Source organism: Echiichthys vipera (assembly GCF_963691815.1).
Source record: "Echiichthys vipera genome assembly, chromosome: 10".
In the NCBI taxonomy this organism is placed as follows: Eukaryota; Metazoa; Chordata; class Actinopteri; order Perciformes; family Trachinidae; genus Echiichthys; species Echiichthys vipera.
In genome coordinates this window covers 7,971,673-7,985,026 of record NC_139835.1, presented here as the reverse complement: position 1 = coordinate 7,985,026, position 13,354 = coordinate 7,971,673, and the positions used below count along the sequence as shown (strand labels likewise).

At 40.7% G+C, this 13,354-nt stretch overlaps 1 protein-coding gene across 2 annotated transcripts in view; it reads left to right on the top strand.

Annotated features, from left to right (window-relative positions):
* col18a1a (collagen type XVIII alpha 1 chain a) overlaps nucleotides 1-12,202 on the top strand; it is a 106,424-nt gene extending 94,222 nt beyond the window's left edge. For both annotated transcript variants that reach the window (XM_083922063.1, XM_083922062.1), the window contains 12 exons: nucleotides 243-273; nucleotides 2,183-2,236; nucleotides 2,362-2,396; nucleotides 2,510-2,641; nucleotides 2,829-2,988; nucleotides 3,161-3,225; nucleotides 5,772-5,900; nucleotides 6,419-6,451; nucleotides 6,550-6,873; nucleotides 7,645-7,842; nucleotides 8,787-8,902; nucleotides 10,853-12,202. In XM_083922063.1, the coding sequence (XP_083778189.1) occupies nucleotides 243-273; nucleotides 2,183-2,236; nucleotides 2,362-2,396; nucleotides 2,510-2,641; nucleotides 2,829-2,988; nucleotides 3,161-3,225; nucleotides 5,772-5,900; nucleotides 6,419-6,451; nucleotides 6,550-6,873; nucleotides 7,645-7,842; nucleotides 8,787-8,902; nucleotides 10,853-11,066 (1,491 nt within the window). In that variant the 3' untranslated portion in view covers nucleotides 11,067-12,202. The remainder of the gene's footprint in view (nucleotides 1-242; nucleotides 274-2,182; nucleotides 2,237-2,361; nucleotides 2,397-2,509; nucleotides 2,642-2,828; nucleotides 2,989-3,160; nucleotides 3,226-5,771; nucleotides 5,901-6,418; nucleotides 6,452-6,549; nucleotides 6,874-7,644; nucleotides 7,843-8,786; nucleotides 8,903-10,852) is intronic.
* Nucleotides 12,203-13,354: the final 1,152 nt, after the last annotated feature.

Genomic DNA, 13,354 nt, shown 5'->3' with positions numbered 1-13,354 from the left:
GTAACACAGTTCATTCCCATCTACCATTTGGTGGCTGAGAGCAAAACATATTTAAGTAATGAGAGCATTAATGACCAGTCATTATCTGCTGCTTTTGTTCTACTGTAAAGGCCTCGTTGTCTGGTGAAACCACTAAGTCAGCTGCTAAGTGCATAATTAAGCATCAACCTTAGACAAATCTTTTTCTGTTGTGGCTGGTGCTGTCTATTTCTTAATTGAGCATCTTTTCTCTCTGCTCACAGCGCTATGATGAAACTTCAAGGAATTACCCAGGTATGACCTCCAACACACACTGTTTGTTGTTTTAGCACCAATGTTTTACTGCATCATAAAGAGGGATCAGAATGGAGAAGTTCAGTAAAAGTGTCAGTCAAGGAAGAGGGATTTAGAAAGGGTTTAAAGTGTCTGCAGAGATGAACACTTCTATCTTAGTCCCAGTTTGATCCATCTGCCTCAGCCGGAAGGGGATATTCTCTCCATTGTCAAGAGTTTAAGCAGTCAATTTGGACTAGATTTAAAAAATGAATTGATAAAACACAGGGGACATCACTGTCAGCGACACAGGACGCTAATAGTTTTGCGTAATAGTTTTCCTTAATTTTGGCATCTAAAGACCAAACTATTCTGGGGACTCACTGGGGAGCTCCGCCGAAAACTACATATCTTTGAGGTTTTTTTTTCTGTTAGCATTTGCAACCGCCAATAGGAACGCTGAAGTGATGTGGTTGGTGTAAGAGATGGGTGTAGGTATGATTACATTGATACCGACGCTGCTTTCGGTGCCGTTTACGTTACACTTCTTTTTAGTTTCCCTTATTGATTCCTGATCAATTTTCTACCTGCAAGTTTTCAGCATAATCTAAACAATTCTATTATCTGAGTCTGACCACAGTGTAGAAATGAGAGAATATTTGTACAGCTTTCTTTCTTATATCGGTTTTCAAAAGAGGAAATCTTGTTATTAAAGTTATTAGGATGCAACTCTTTCATGACCGTTTCTTCCTCTCTGCCATGACTCCTTCTTGTTGCAAGTTGCCAGCAGCGTAGAAGCATGACTTTGACACATAGACTGTATAAAAAATGGATGTAGCCTCTCGCCGTCCGTTCACTCAAATTGATCCAATCTTCTTCGCCTACAAGAGTCGCCATCTTGTCAGACTTTGACTCTGCCTCATTTCCTCTTACCAAAAAAGGACATGTATGTGGCGTTGGGGGGAGGGAGATATGTCCATCTGGCTGACAAATACTTCTGAGGTGAAGTGAGAGCAAGAGGCTAGCTGTCACTCAAGAGACCACGCCCCTAATTATTCAAAAACTTTAACCTCCAATAAATCAAAAACTACCCTGGTACAAAAATATTCTTAGTGTTGTCATGGAGATATGACCTAAACATACAAAGTAGAAGGTTTTTTTTTGCACCAGGCCCTAAATAGGTTTAATTATGTTGTGAAAGCGGCCTATTTAACATGGGGGTCAATGAGAAATTGCTCTATTATGAAACTGCAATTCTTGGCACTTCCTTATTGGATCAACCAGGAAGTCGCTGTGGTGGGGGTTGGGTTTGACATCATTGATCTGAAATACACAACTGTCAGAAAAACATGCCAGCATCAATAAAAGGAGCTGATAAGCCTCCGATTTTCCATTTTTTTTTACCGGTTCTCAATTGGAACCAGTTCTCGATTACCACCCCTAGTTGGTATAGGAGCCTCTCTTCTGTGGGACATACAACACACACTGCTTCACACTAGGTGATGGTAATGCACCTTTAAGCTGCTTTGCCAACCATTAAAACTCAAAGAAGTAGAAGAAGATATAATATAAAATTGACCGTGTTGTATTCCCCGGCACACATGCTCAATGAAGCCTGGACTTCTCTGTCTGTTGTTTACACAGCTAACAGTTTTCTTTTAAATGGCAGTTGCCGGTGCTGCATTTGCTCATATGTTCGACCAATCACCGTACACCTACTTCACTCAACGTCCCTCTTGTCCTGGAAGAGCAGCTACTCTGAAAATGGAGTTAAAAAGTCCTTGAAAACGGCGTTCTAAGAACTATCATTATTGCTATATCTTGCGGTTTCGAATACAAAAAAAAGTGAGATTCTTACTGTAGAACTGTCTTAGAACTTTGTTCCTCCATTCTGAAAACTCCTAATGTTAAAAATAATATTTTCTTGTAGCAACTAAAGGGGAAAAAGGAGAACGTGGTAACCAAGGACATCCAGGAATCCCAGGTAAATCTTAGTTTGCATTAAATATCCATACTGTAACATTATTACATACATATCCACTTCTCTGCAGGACTGTGTTCAAGTGAATTATTAGTACCTAATCTCTAAAACACCTTTGTTCTTTCCAGGAACTGCCTCTAATTTTGATATTTACACATTCAAGGTAAACTAATATATCTCTTTACGCCCAGTCCGTTAGTTATTCATCATTATTCGTTATTAGTCATTAGTATGCTGGATTTTCTGTAATTCAAAATGTTTAACTGTTTTCAACAGAATGAACTGAAGGGAGAGCGTGGTGACACAGGTGTGAAGGGAGAGAAGGGAGAGCCTGGTGGTGGATATTATGACCCACGTTTTGGAGGAGTACAAGGCCCACCAGGCCCTCCTGGCAAGGCAGGCCTACAGGTGAGTTCAGAGAGTAACATGTCTGTTGTGTATTTACAGGCCCAAATCCTACTCTGTCAGAAGATTTTGGGGTTTTCCTGTACAGGAAGCTCATGACCAATTTTTCAGATAAACCCAAGTCATGAGCTAGATGATAGACATTTTAAAACTGCATTCCAGTAACTAAGACCTTTGTCTTTCATGCTAGGGTCCAAAGGGAGAACCTGTATTGGGCCCTCCTGGACCCCAGGGACCACCAGGGTCACCAGGGGTTGGTTACGATGGCCGCCCAGGTCCTCCAGGACTACCTGGACCTCCAGGACCCCAAGGATCCCCCTCACATCCTGGAGCATATAGGCCCAATCATTGTAAGCAGCTTTTTCTGTGTTTAAATGTTCTGGATATTTCTAAACTGAACACGCCTGGTGTGGATTTAACCTAAAGCTACTGTCTGCTCTCTTCTGGTTGGTTACTGGAGATAAACTCAACTTGAGCTCTTCGAAAGCCAAAACATTAACAAGCTTTTGTTTTCATTTGAAGCCGTGAGTCTTCCTGGACCCCCTGGTCCTCCTGGTCCACCTGGAAGTCCTGGTCACTCCTCTGGGGTAAGTCCCATTACTGCCTGCGGATCATGTGACTTTGAAGGGGCCTTCACATGATAAGCTTTTTGCACTGGGTTCACCGGGAGGTTAAGCAGAGACCCAGTAAACGGCTAAATCAACGTTAGTATTAAAACCATTGGCTCGTAAACTGTCTATTCACAAACCTGGTGTGACGCCTATAAACCTCCATCATTACGTATTCTTCCCAGATCATGAAACAACTTTAATTTAACGTTAAATAGTTTGGGAAACTCTGACACACAGTGGCCCTAATTTATCAATCTTGCGTGAAAACAGGCGCAGATCTGAGCGCAGAATTGGTCGTACGACAGGACACACGTGTGATTTATGAAACATTCGTATCTGACCAATCTCAGCGTACGCCTTGATAAATGCGGCGGCTGAATTCCATCGTCATTAACACTTTACGCCCTTAAATATTCCTGGTTTGGAGGCCTCGCCCACTGAGGTCAAACATGTAGAGAAGAAACACTGGTACGAAAAGAAACATTTCCGACACACAGATCGGCATCCTGACATCCGAGATGGAGCAAAATATAGATGTGCTTTTTGGCAGTCTTAAGAGTGGAATAAAAGGGTCCCATAAAAACACTGTATGGAAAACAATAACGGAGGCGGTCAACCCGAAGCAGCGCTCCACTGTGACCGGGGTGCGTGTGTGCCACTGTTGAACCTGCGCTCCTGCTCTGTAGCGGGGTTTGCCAGCGGGGTTATTAGGTATTCCATTAGAGGATAACCTTTGTCACCTAGAAGAACCATACCAAGATGTTAATCATCTGATACCTTGTTTGATTTAATGCAATTTATGGAGGGTAGCCACTAACCGAGGAGATGACTTTGGCTCTGCAGTGCGCCTTGCTGCAGCCGCGCCAACACATTCATTCATTCATTCATCTTCAACTGCTTGTCCCTGTTGGGGTCGCAGGGGGCTGGAGCCATGCTGTTTTGAAATAAAAAATAATTGTGTGTTTCCCCCGTCCACCTGGCCACCATGTTTAAAAGCGATACCTTGGCATCACAAATCACCTGTACATTTATTGAGTGGTAGTTTTTGCGATTGATGAATGCATAATCATTCATGGATGGTGCCTTCAGACGCACATGAGTACAATCAATTGCTCCAACCACAATTTTTATTTTTTTTATTCGTTTTAAGAATCCGTTTTGAACTGTTCTTAATATGTGACTGCTTATGCTTAATGACAGCTGAGGTTTGTTCATTATTTTCAGCCAGATTTTGCTGTGCTGCACCGCAAATCCACAGGCTCAAATTTGCGATCTCAGACCTGACGTGAGATTTTATCGTAGCTCCCGCTCACATCCAAATTGATAAATGCTGAAGTTTGCGTGGAAATGGTTGTACGCACGTTTTTCTGCCTCACGTTTGTTTGATAAATGAGGGCCAATAAGTTTTTCCTCCATCTTTCTAATCGGCTTAATGTCGCTCTCCGGTTGCCTTGGAAACGTAAACGTTACACTCAAAGCTTCTATCTCATTGGTTGTGCTTTTGAAAGATCAGCAGCAACAAGGTCAAGGTTCAACTGATTTGAACTTTGAGCGCAGCGGCAGAGAGGCAAATCTGAGCGGTGCGCGCCGCTACATTGGGTGCTGCCGCCCCGTCCATAGGAAATGAATGTAATGGCCGGCGCAACAAGTGTTGGGACCTTTAGGCTGGCATTGACAATCAGCTTTTCACGAATGAACTCTGAACAATGTCTGTTGAATCCGATGACCAAAGTCACCCTTTGATAAGACATGAAGCACACAAGTACAGATGTCAGGATTAACAGAAAGTTCCATAATCGCAGTTTCATAATGTCACAGTTTCATAACTGAAAGAATTTTAGAAGCTACGATATTTATTGTGTCCTGACTCTTGTACTGTTGCCCTTTGAAAACATATTAAGTGGCGAGTGGTTGTGTGTGCATTGAAATCCCATCTCGATAGTACGTAACAAGTGTGTGTGCGTCTGGTTTGATTTGTGTATGAGAAAGCATGCCACTCACTTTAAGCGTTCAGAAGAAGAGCTTTAAAAATTTCTGCGGGAAATGACATTCTATTCTTATATCAGCCAGCTTAAATCTGCTGTGTGGGAACATTTTGGATGTCTACAAAATGAGCAGAGAGTTGTTGTCTAAAAGTGACTGCATCATCTGTCATGTTGCTGCAGTAGTTACCTGGATGTAACTCCAGTTCTATGAGTATGTGTTGAACCCTCTATCTTCAATGTAAAGCAGGCTGACATGTTTTACGCGCAGGACCAAATAAATGATTGTAAATTCCCTGATTAATATTTGTAAAAGAATGTGAAACAGTAACATTCCTTCTGATCATGATATCAAAGTTAAAAAACTCAAATCATGACACCCGTATGCACCCCACAGTTCTCAATTGCTGAAGGGGTGGTGCCTAGGTACTGAGGTTCAGAGCTGGTCAGAACGTTTTATTTTAAGAGCAGTTGTCTTTTATTAGTTATTTAATTTATGTTAACCAAAAGCTCAACACCATGTTTGTTTGTTTTACACAGGTTACTGTTTTAAGATCATATGACACGATGGTAGCTACTGCCAGACGCCAGGCAGAGGGCAGCCTCATCTACATCATAGACAAAGCAGATCTCTATTTGAGAGTGCGCGGTGGACTGCGGCAAGTCATGGTAGGTCATCTACTTTTCACTCAAGACGATGCAGTGCTTTGAGTTTTATTATAGAGCTCAAAACCTGCATTTAAACCAAAGAGCTTCAGTATAATTACACTTGCTGTAATAGATTTTGGGCCACCAGGGGGCAAAACAAATCAGAAGTTCATGCAGCCATATCTCTGGTTTATGAAATTAGCATGACTAGCATTCTATCAACTAATACATTAAATATAGTTTTGGTTGTGTGTTTTTATTATTTATGTATTATTATTATTTCAAATAACTTGCGTTTGAATGATGCTTTTTGCTCAAAACGTAATGTTAAGCAATTTATTGTTATTGTGTATGTGAATTATCAACTGTAAAATACCTTTACTCTGAAAGGGCTTGCTAAAGTTTTGTTTTTGAGCCAACCTTGGTATTGAGACAATATACATACATACTATACATTATTTTGTAATACGGTTCAGATCAGGTGATGAATTCATAGTGAGATGTCAGTATTTGCTTAACCGCTTTTTCTCTCCTCTCAGCTTGGTGATTACAGCCCCTTCTTCAGAGATCTGGTAAGGTCTACAGAAGAAAAATACAATATTTGACCATATATGTTGCCTGTATTTTCTTTTAAACAATCTTTTTTAATCTCTCTTATTTTCCTTTAAAGGAGAACGAGGTAGCAGAGGTCCAGCCTCCACCTGTGATCCTGTACCCCCAGTCCCAGGACCAGTCCCACAACAACAACGGAGCTGGCCATTACTCCCAGGGAGGTTCTGCCGTACGACCCATTGAGCCTCCACCGCACCCGCCTGCAGACCCCCGATACCCCCCACAGTACGATCCCAGATTCCCAGACCCGAGACACACAGGTCAGACAGATGGAAGACTAGCCACCCAACAGACGGAGAACAGATACCCTGTAACACCGCAGCGACGACCCAGCCCACCTGTGGTGCAACCTGCTGGCCGTGTGGACCCACCAGCATCAGGAGTGAGTAGAGTTCAAGCAGGAGATGAATACAAATGTCGGTTAGTTTGTGAGGGTATAATGTTACATTAATGATACATTGGTGTAAACCATGTCCTTAAAATACTTTACATTCCCTAAATAAGTGATGAGAAAGAGGGTTTTTGTTGGGGAGATAATGCAGTTTGTGGTAGGGAGAAAGAGGTCTCCCTGCTGCACACTTGAGACGATGAAGGAGAGAAACCGACTTTATAGCAAAAGAATGGACAAAATCCACACAGAAAAGTTCATAGGACAGGAAAGTATATCTCTTCTCTCTTTTGTTGTCATTATTGACCTTTGTATAACAAGCACCTGCTTTGTTTTTCTCTCATTCACATTCCAATTACTGCTTCTTTTCTCCAGTTTTCAGATTAGATACATTTTTGAGGCAAACATGTATATTGCTTTTGGGAATAACTGAGGAGAATGTGGAGTATGCTCTTTTATAAAAAGGCTATGTAGAAATAGACATGGGAGAAGATTGGAGGGGAAGCTTTATTAGTATAATCAAGCTATGGCTCATGTTCATTATGCATCGTGTACTGATTAGTTGATTATTATTACTTGACAGAAAGAAGGTTTATTACATATAGCACTATCTCTAGACAGAGCAAGGGTCAAACACGGCTTATCTGATAGCAACAATCATTTCAAATTTATTTCATATTAACATCCTTGAACAAATTCAAATGTGTAAAAAGAGGTCATACAGAAGAAGCTATTTTAAAATAGATTTGTGTCTTCCTCTACCAGTTACATATAATCGCCCTGAATGCCCCACAAACTGGAAACATGCGAGGAATCCGCGGGGCAGACTTCCTTTGCTTCCAGCAGGCCCGTGCCATAGGCCTGAAGGGGACCTTCAGAGCTTTCCTGTCCTCCAAGCTTCAAGACCTCTACACCATCGTCCGCAGGTCGGACAGGGACAGCGTCCCCATCGTGAACCTGAAGGTGAGACACTACTGATGGGGAAGTGACAATATAGTGAAAGTGGTTCTGTTTATATAACATGAAGTGTCTGGATAGGCTGACCATCACAGAAATGGACAGACTAAGTTTAACATAAAGTACACCTCAATTCCAACTGTAGCTCTGACAAGGGTTGACCGATGTCTACCTGATTGGCATATGACAATATCCACAAAACTATCGTCCATTGGTCCAACCCTAGTTCTTTAATTAACCCTTTAAAGACTGAGCAGCCGCGAGTGGTTGTTGTTTACATGATCATATATAAAAAGATCTTTCGGCAACAGAAAAAGGCTTCCGTCTGTCTGTCTCTCTCTCTCTCTCTCTCTCTCTCTCTCTCTCTCGACATCTGCGATGATGTCCTCACATTTCATGACTTAAAGTGCAATTGCTGATGAAACCATCAAAACGCCTTCTGCTCATAAACATTATATCTTAAAAACTATGAAAAAAAGTTTAGATTTAAAATAACTTATGGAGTATTAAGAAATATATTTGTTATGTCTCTACATTTAACAATCTTTTGGTTTATTTGGTAAAATTTGATTTAATTTGATTAAAATACGTGTCTGCTTTTTGTATTCTTTTTCACTTCTGACACAATTTGAATACTTTTATGACTTAATATTGACATAACCTTCTAGCTTAGGTTGTATGGATTTTTGAGATATGAAGCATTTGCAGACACTCCAATAAGTGACATCGCAATCAGCAAAAATACCAATGTTGGCACTGATGGACCATTTCTGTTGCAGAGTTAAAAGGATTAATGTCATTCATGATGATTCTGTATAAATTCTTGTGGTTTATTACTACATTTTCAAAGTTGTCTAGTTACATTTATTTAGAGTTTCTTGCTGCCTAATGAAGAACACATTATGGAGGAGAAATGAAGCTGAAGTCCTTAAACTCTCTCTCCCTTCCAGGACCAAGTATTGTTCGACAGTTGGGAGTCTATGTTCGGTGACAATGCGAGCAAAATGAAGGAGAATGTACCTATCTACTCCTTCGATGGTAGAGACATCCTCAGGGACAGCGCATGGTGAGTCTTTCTTCATTTTTTTTTTTACAACAATTTTTCATTTAATTCAGCGTCTTAACATGTAGCTCAGTGATACTCAATTTACGGGGACAGGTAGCGTCAGATGAGGATAAATTGATTCAAACTTTTCTTTGTACTTGAATGTGAACAAGGTGCCAAAGTGCATAAGGAAAACATCACAATAGAGCGTATTTATATAAAAACAAATGCCAAGGGATGTTCCCTTTAGTCCAGAATGTCCTCAAATCATAGAATCGCCCATGCGTACACCTGACCTGTGCAGAGAGGCTGCGATTGGATTTGCCTCTTTGCAAAGATGATCGAGGACAGCAAATGTGGAAAGGTTAAAGATGCAATTCAATGAGAACTGGACTAATGAATTACAATAAGGGTCGTTGGCTTATCTATCTTAGAGCATAACAAACTTTGCACTGGAAAGATGAAGATATTCCCATAAATAACATTTGAGTTAAATTATTAATGGTTGTCAGAAGAGGTCAAAGGGAAGGAAACAAGCGTGGATAGTTCAGTAAAAACCTCCAGGTGTGCTCATATGACTGCATTAAAGTACCACATCAGCCAACCTAGACAAAACTGAAAAATGAAGCTAACACTAAAAGACAACCAACTTGGCAATAAACACCGGCATTCAGTCCATTAAAAAGAGTGAGCTCAATGCGGTCTGGAGAGCAGGAAACGAAGGGGCGATGTTACGTTACAGTGACTCCACCTCATTTCCTCTTACCAAAAAAGGGCATTGATATGATGTTGGGGGGAGGGAGATACGTCCATCTGGCTGACAAATACCTGACGTATACTGAATTAGCAACATTAGCACCACCGCCCGGGAGCTAGGCTAACACAACACGTTACTAGATAAACGGGAGTGGGAGTCAATCATGAGATATTTTTTTTGGACTGGGTGGGAAAATCCTGTAACAGGAACGGGAATTTTTAGAGGGTACAGAGTCTAATGCAGGCAGCCAGCATTTATGATCTATAATTTAAACTGAACACAGTACCATGCTCTTAGACTGTAAAATACCGACCCTCACGGCCTGAATCCTTCCGGTGGTCCAGATTAGCATCTCGTGTATGTGCCATTGATAGTAGGCTGTATTGAAAGTCATGGTGCAAGTGCGGCTACATAATTAGCACAACAGAGCTAACACGTTGTGTTCCTTAACCATCTGTTGGTACAGTCGATCGAAGAGAAAACCACCTTGTCACTTATGGTAACACCACCACATGAATGACCGCAGTCCAGGTCGAGATGTCGGAGTTAGCAGCTAATCCTGACAACTAGCCTCCAAGGAGAAGTGAGGGCAAGAGACTAGCTGTTACTCAAGAGGCCACGCCCCTAATTATTCATAAACTTTAACCAATAAAATAAAAACTAGCCTGTTACAAAAAAATTCACCCTCCTAAGTATTGTCATGGAGATTTGACCTAAACATACATAGTAGAATGTTTTTTTTGTACCAGGCCTTAAATCCGTTTAATTATTCTGTGAAAATCAGCCTGTTTAACATGGGGGTCTATGAGAAACTGCTCTATTGTGCAAACTACTCCTAGTGGACACTCAGAGAACTGCAGTTTTTGGCACTTCCTTATTGGATCAACCAGGAAGTCGCTGTTGTGGGGGCTTCTTTAGTACTGTTGTATAAAAGAAATAAGAATATCATGCTTACGACCGAATCCCAGCTGTGATGATGTACAGCAGCACTTCTTCTCGTGTGATGTTGCTTAATTAATGTTTGGTTATTGGCCCCCTGTCACTTTGCAAAAGGGTCCCCCATGCAAGACTTTCCCTGTTATAGCTGTAGTATGAAGCCTTTCTTTCTTTTGCTTTTGTTACCATTTCGTTAACTTTTATGGCTTTGTCTGTGGGCACATGTTTTATATACTGTACATATTCTGACCTATGTGTTTGTTTTTGCTTTCCTTCAGGCCAGAGAAAATGGTCTGGCACGGATCGAGCAACAAAGGCCACCGGCAAACAGACCACTACTGTGAAACATGGCGGGCGGGCGACCACGCTGTGACTGGTCTGGCATCATCGCTACAGAGCAGCCACCTCCTGCAGCAAACCTCCAGCAGCTGCTCCGGTTCCTACATCGTCCTCTGCATTGAGAACGCCTTCACATCACACTCCAAAAAATAAATCCCGTCCATCCTCCTTTTTTTTGTCTTTGTTTTTTTTTTGTTCTGGGCCCTACTACACAGTTTGATTCCCCGAGAACACGCCCAGTGAACATGTGGCGTCCAGTGAACTGGCCCTGTGGCTCTTTGCCTGGCAGAGACGCTTTGCATTGTCTGCTCCTCCCCTCCATAAACGCCAAAGAGAAGGGTTGAACAGAGGGGTGTTGGTCCTTTTTCTCGGGGCTATTGGCACATATTTTCTCCAACGGGCAGAGCGAGAGCGGAGAAGCTAAATGCCTTCTCAAATTGTATCCATTTTTTTTTATTCTGTATATTACGTTTGTTGTTTGTGTTTTTCTTTTTTTGTTTTGACGTTGTCAATGTTTTACCTATTGAACTGTTTATACAAATGCTATATCCATCCTGTTATTTTTTTATTTTATTTTAGGTTTTGATCATTTTTTCCAATTTCATTTTAGAATTGTGGGCTATGACGGGGAACAGCAAACTTTTAAAGACTATTTTAAAGAAGATAATAGATATTTATTTTTAAATGAAGTTATGTAAGGTAAAAAAATGATTTGGAAAAATTAAAAAATGTTAAATACCCTCTTTTATATTCAACGCAACACAGAACATTAAATTCATTTAAAAAAGAGCTTCTGATCAGATCTTTTTTACACAACCAGGACTGCTTCACAAAACAAGCTCACATAGTGAACCACTCCTTTTGTATGCATTATTCTACAAATATGTAAATGTTAGAGCAGCTTTTGCTCAAGTGCATTCGGATGCTTTTACTTCACACCGCATTAAAATGACCTTGTTAGACACAGACACTACTGCAATGAATAATCCCACATCCAGAGATCAAGACTCCCTCTAGCTGAAATTGAGCCTTTTGAATCTAAAATGATTATTTTCCCTTTAACCACATTATAAAAACCTATCAGTGAGTAAGCTGGGAATGATTAGTTTGCTGCTAATCTTTGTTGGAGTGATTGCTGTCATGGGCGCTCAGGACTGAAAAACCAGTATGTTAAGGAGAGTGCAGTTCTTTGCAGTAGCCTTATTTGAATTTCAGAGACCTACCTGGCCTTCGTGCTGCTGTTGTCTTGACTGAACCTGTGGATACCCATTTTTATAACAAATTATGCTGTACTGTTTCTCCCAGGCACTGAATAAAAGTCTTTTTTCAACTAAAGCAATAATGTGACGGACTGTCCGATTATATGTGTCCGGTGGGTTGAATTCTTTTTCTCCCGAGGATCTCTGATGACACTGTGACCTTGACACGTTTCACCTAGCAGCCCTGAGTGGAAGGTTTATGTCCTACTCAATGAGAATGGCATTGACTCCACCACAAATCATAGTCCACTGGTGCCAGTGAGAGGCGTTCTATACATCTTGGTCATACATCCTCTATTACCCGTCCTTATCTGTAACTGCTTATCCTATTCAGGGCATCATCTATTTGCTTTCACAGTGTATGAAAGCCACGTGTAAATTAATTAATTTAATTTAACTGTGAAATCACAGCTATAGTGAGGTTGGGGTTTACAGTGATTTTAAAACAGTTTACTGTCACAGCATTGTTTAAATTAAACAATATATTGGTATTTCTCGAAATGAAGCGAAAGGACTGCAGGTTTTCTGCAAACATAGGCGCCCTTTGTTTCTTTTACCAGATTTTTTTTTCTTTTGCAGACTGGCAAAAGTACAACAGTAGCATACTGAGCTAGAGCGTCTGCTTTAAAGTAAAAAAGAAAAAAAAACCAACATGAATCCCACTATCCCTCCCAACAACCCATGTCATACGTAGTCACAGTGAACAACTAGGTAATTAAATAACATATAACATTAGTAAATAACTAAGGTACAATGAGACAAAATATAGTAAAAAAATGTAAATAATAGTAAATGTGTTGTCAATAGATACCCAGACCAAAACGTCCCCTTCTGAGCAGCATTCATTGTTTAATATCCAATTAGCAACTGTGATAAAGGACTTGAGAGACGGCATCACTATAAACAGATATCTGCATATAAATAATAACAATAAAGTTAAACCGTCATCAGATGATGGTAGATAGGTTCTGTGATTGCATGACGGTCGATGTGTTCCACCGCATGTGCTCCTAACATGGACTGTTTACCTGCATGCAACCAAAACCTGTTCTGATGTGATTGGTATATACTACATGGACTATGAATGGAAACCAGACTGCTTCATTTACCCAAATCTACATTCCTACGTAGATGCCTGTCTATAGAGATTATGTTCTGACTAATTGGTGCAGTAATACTGAA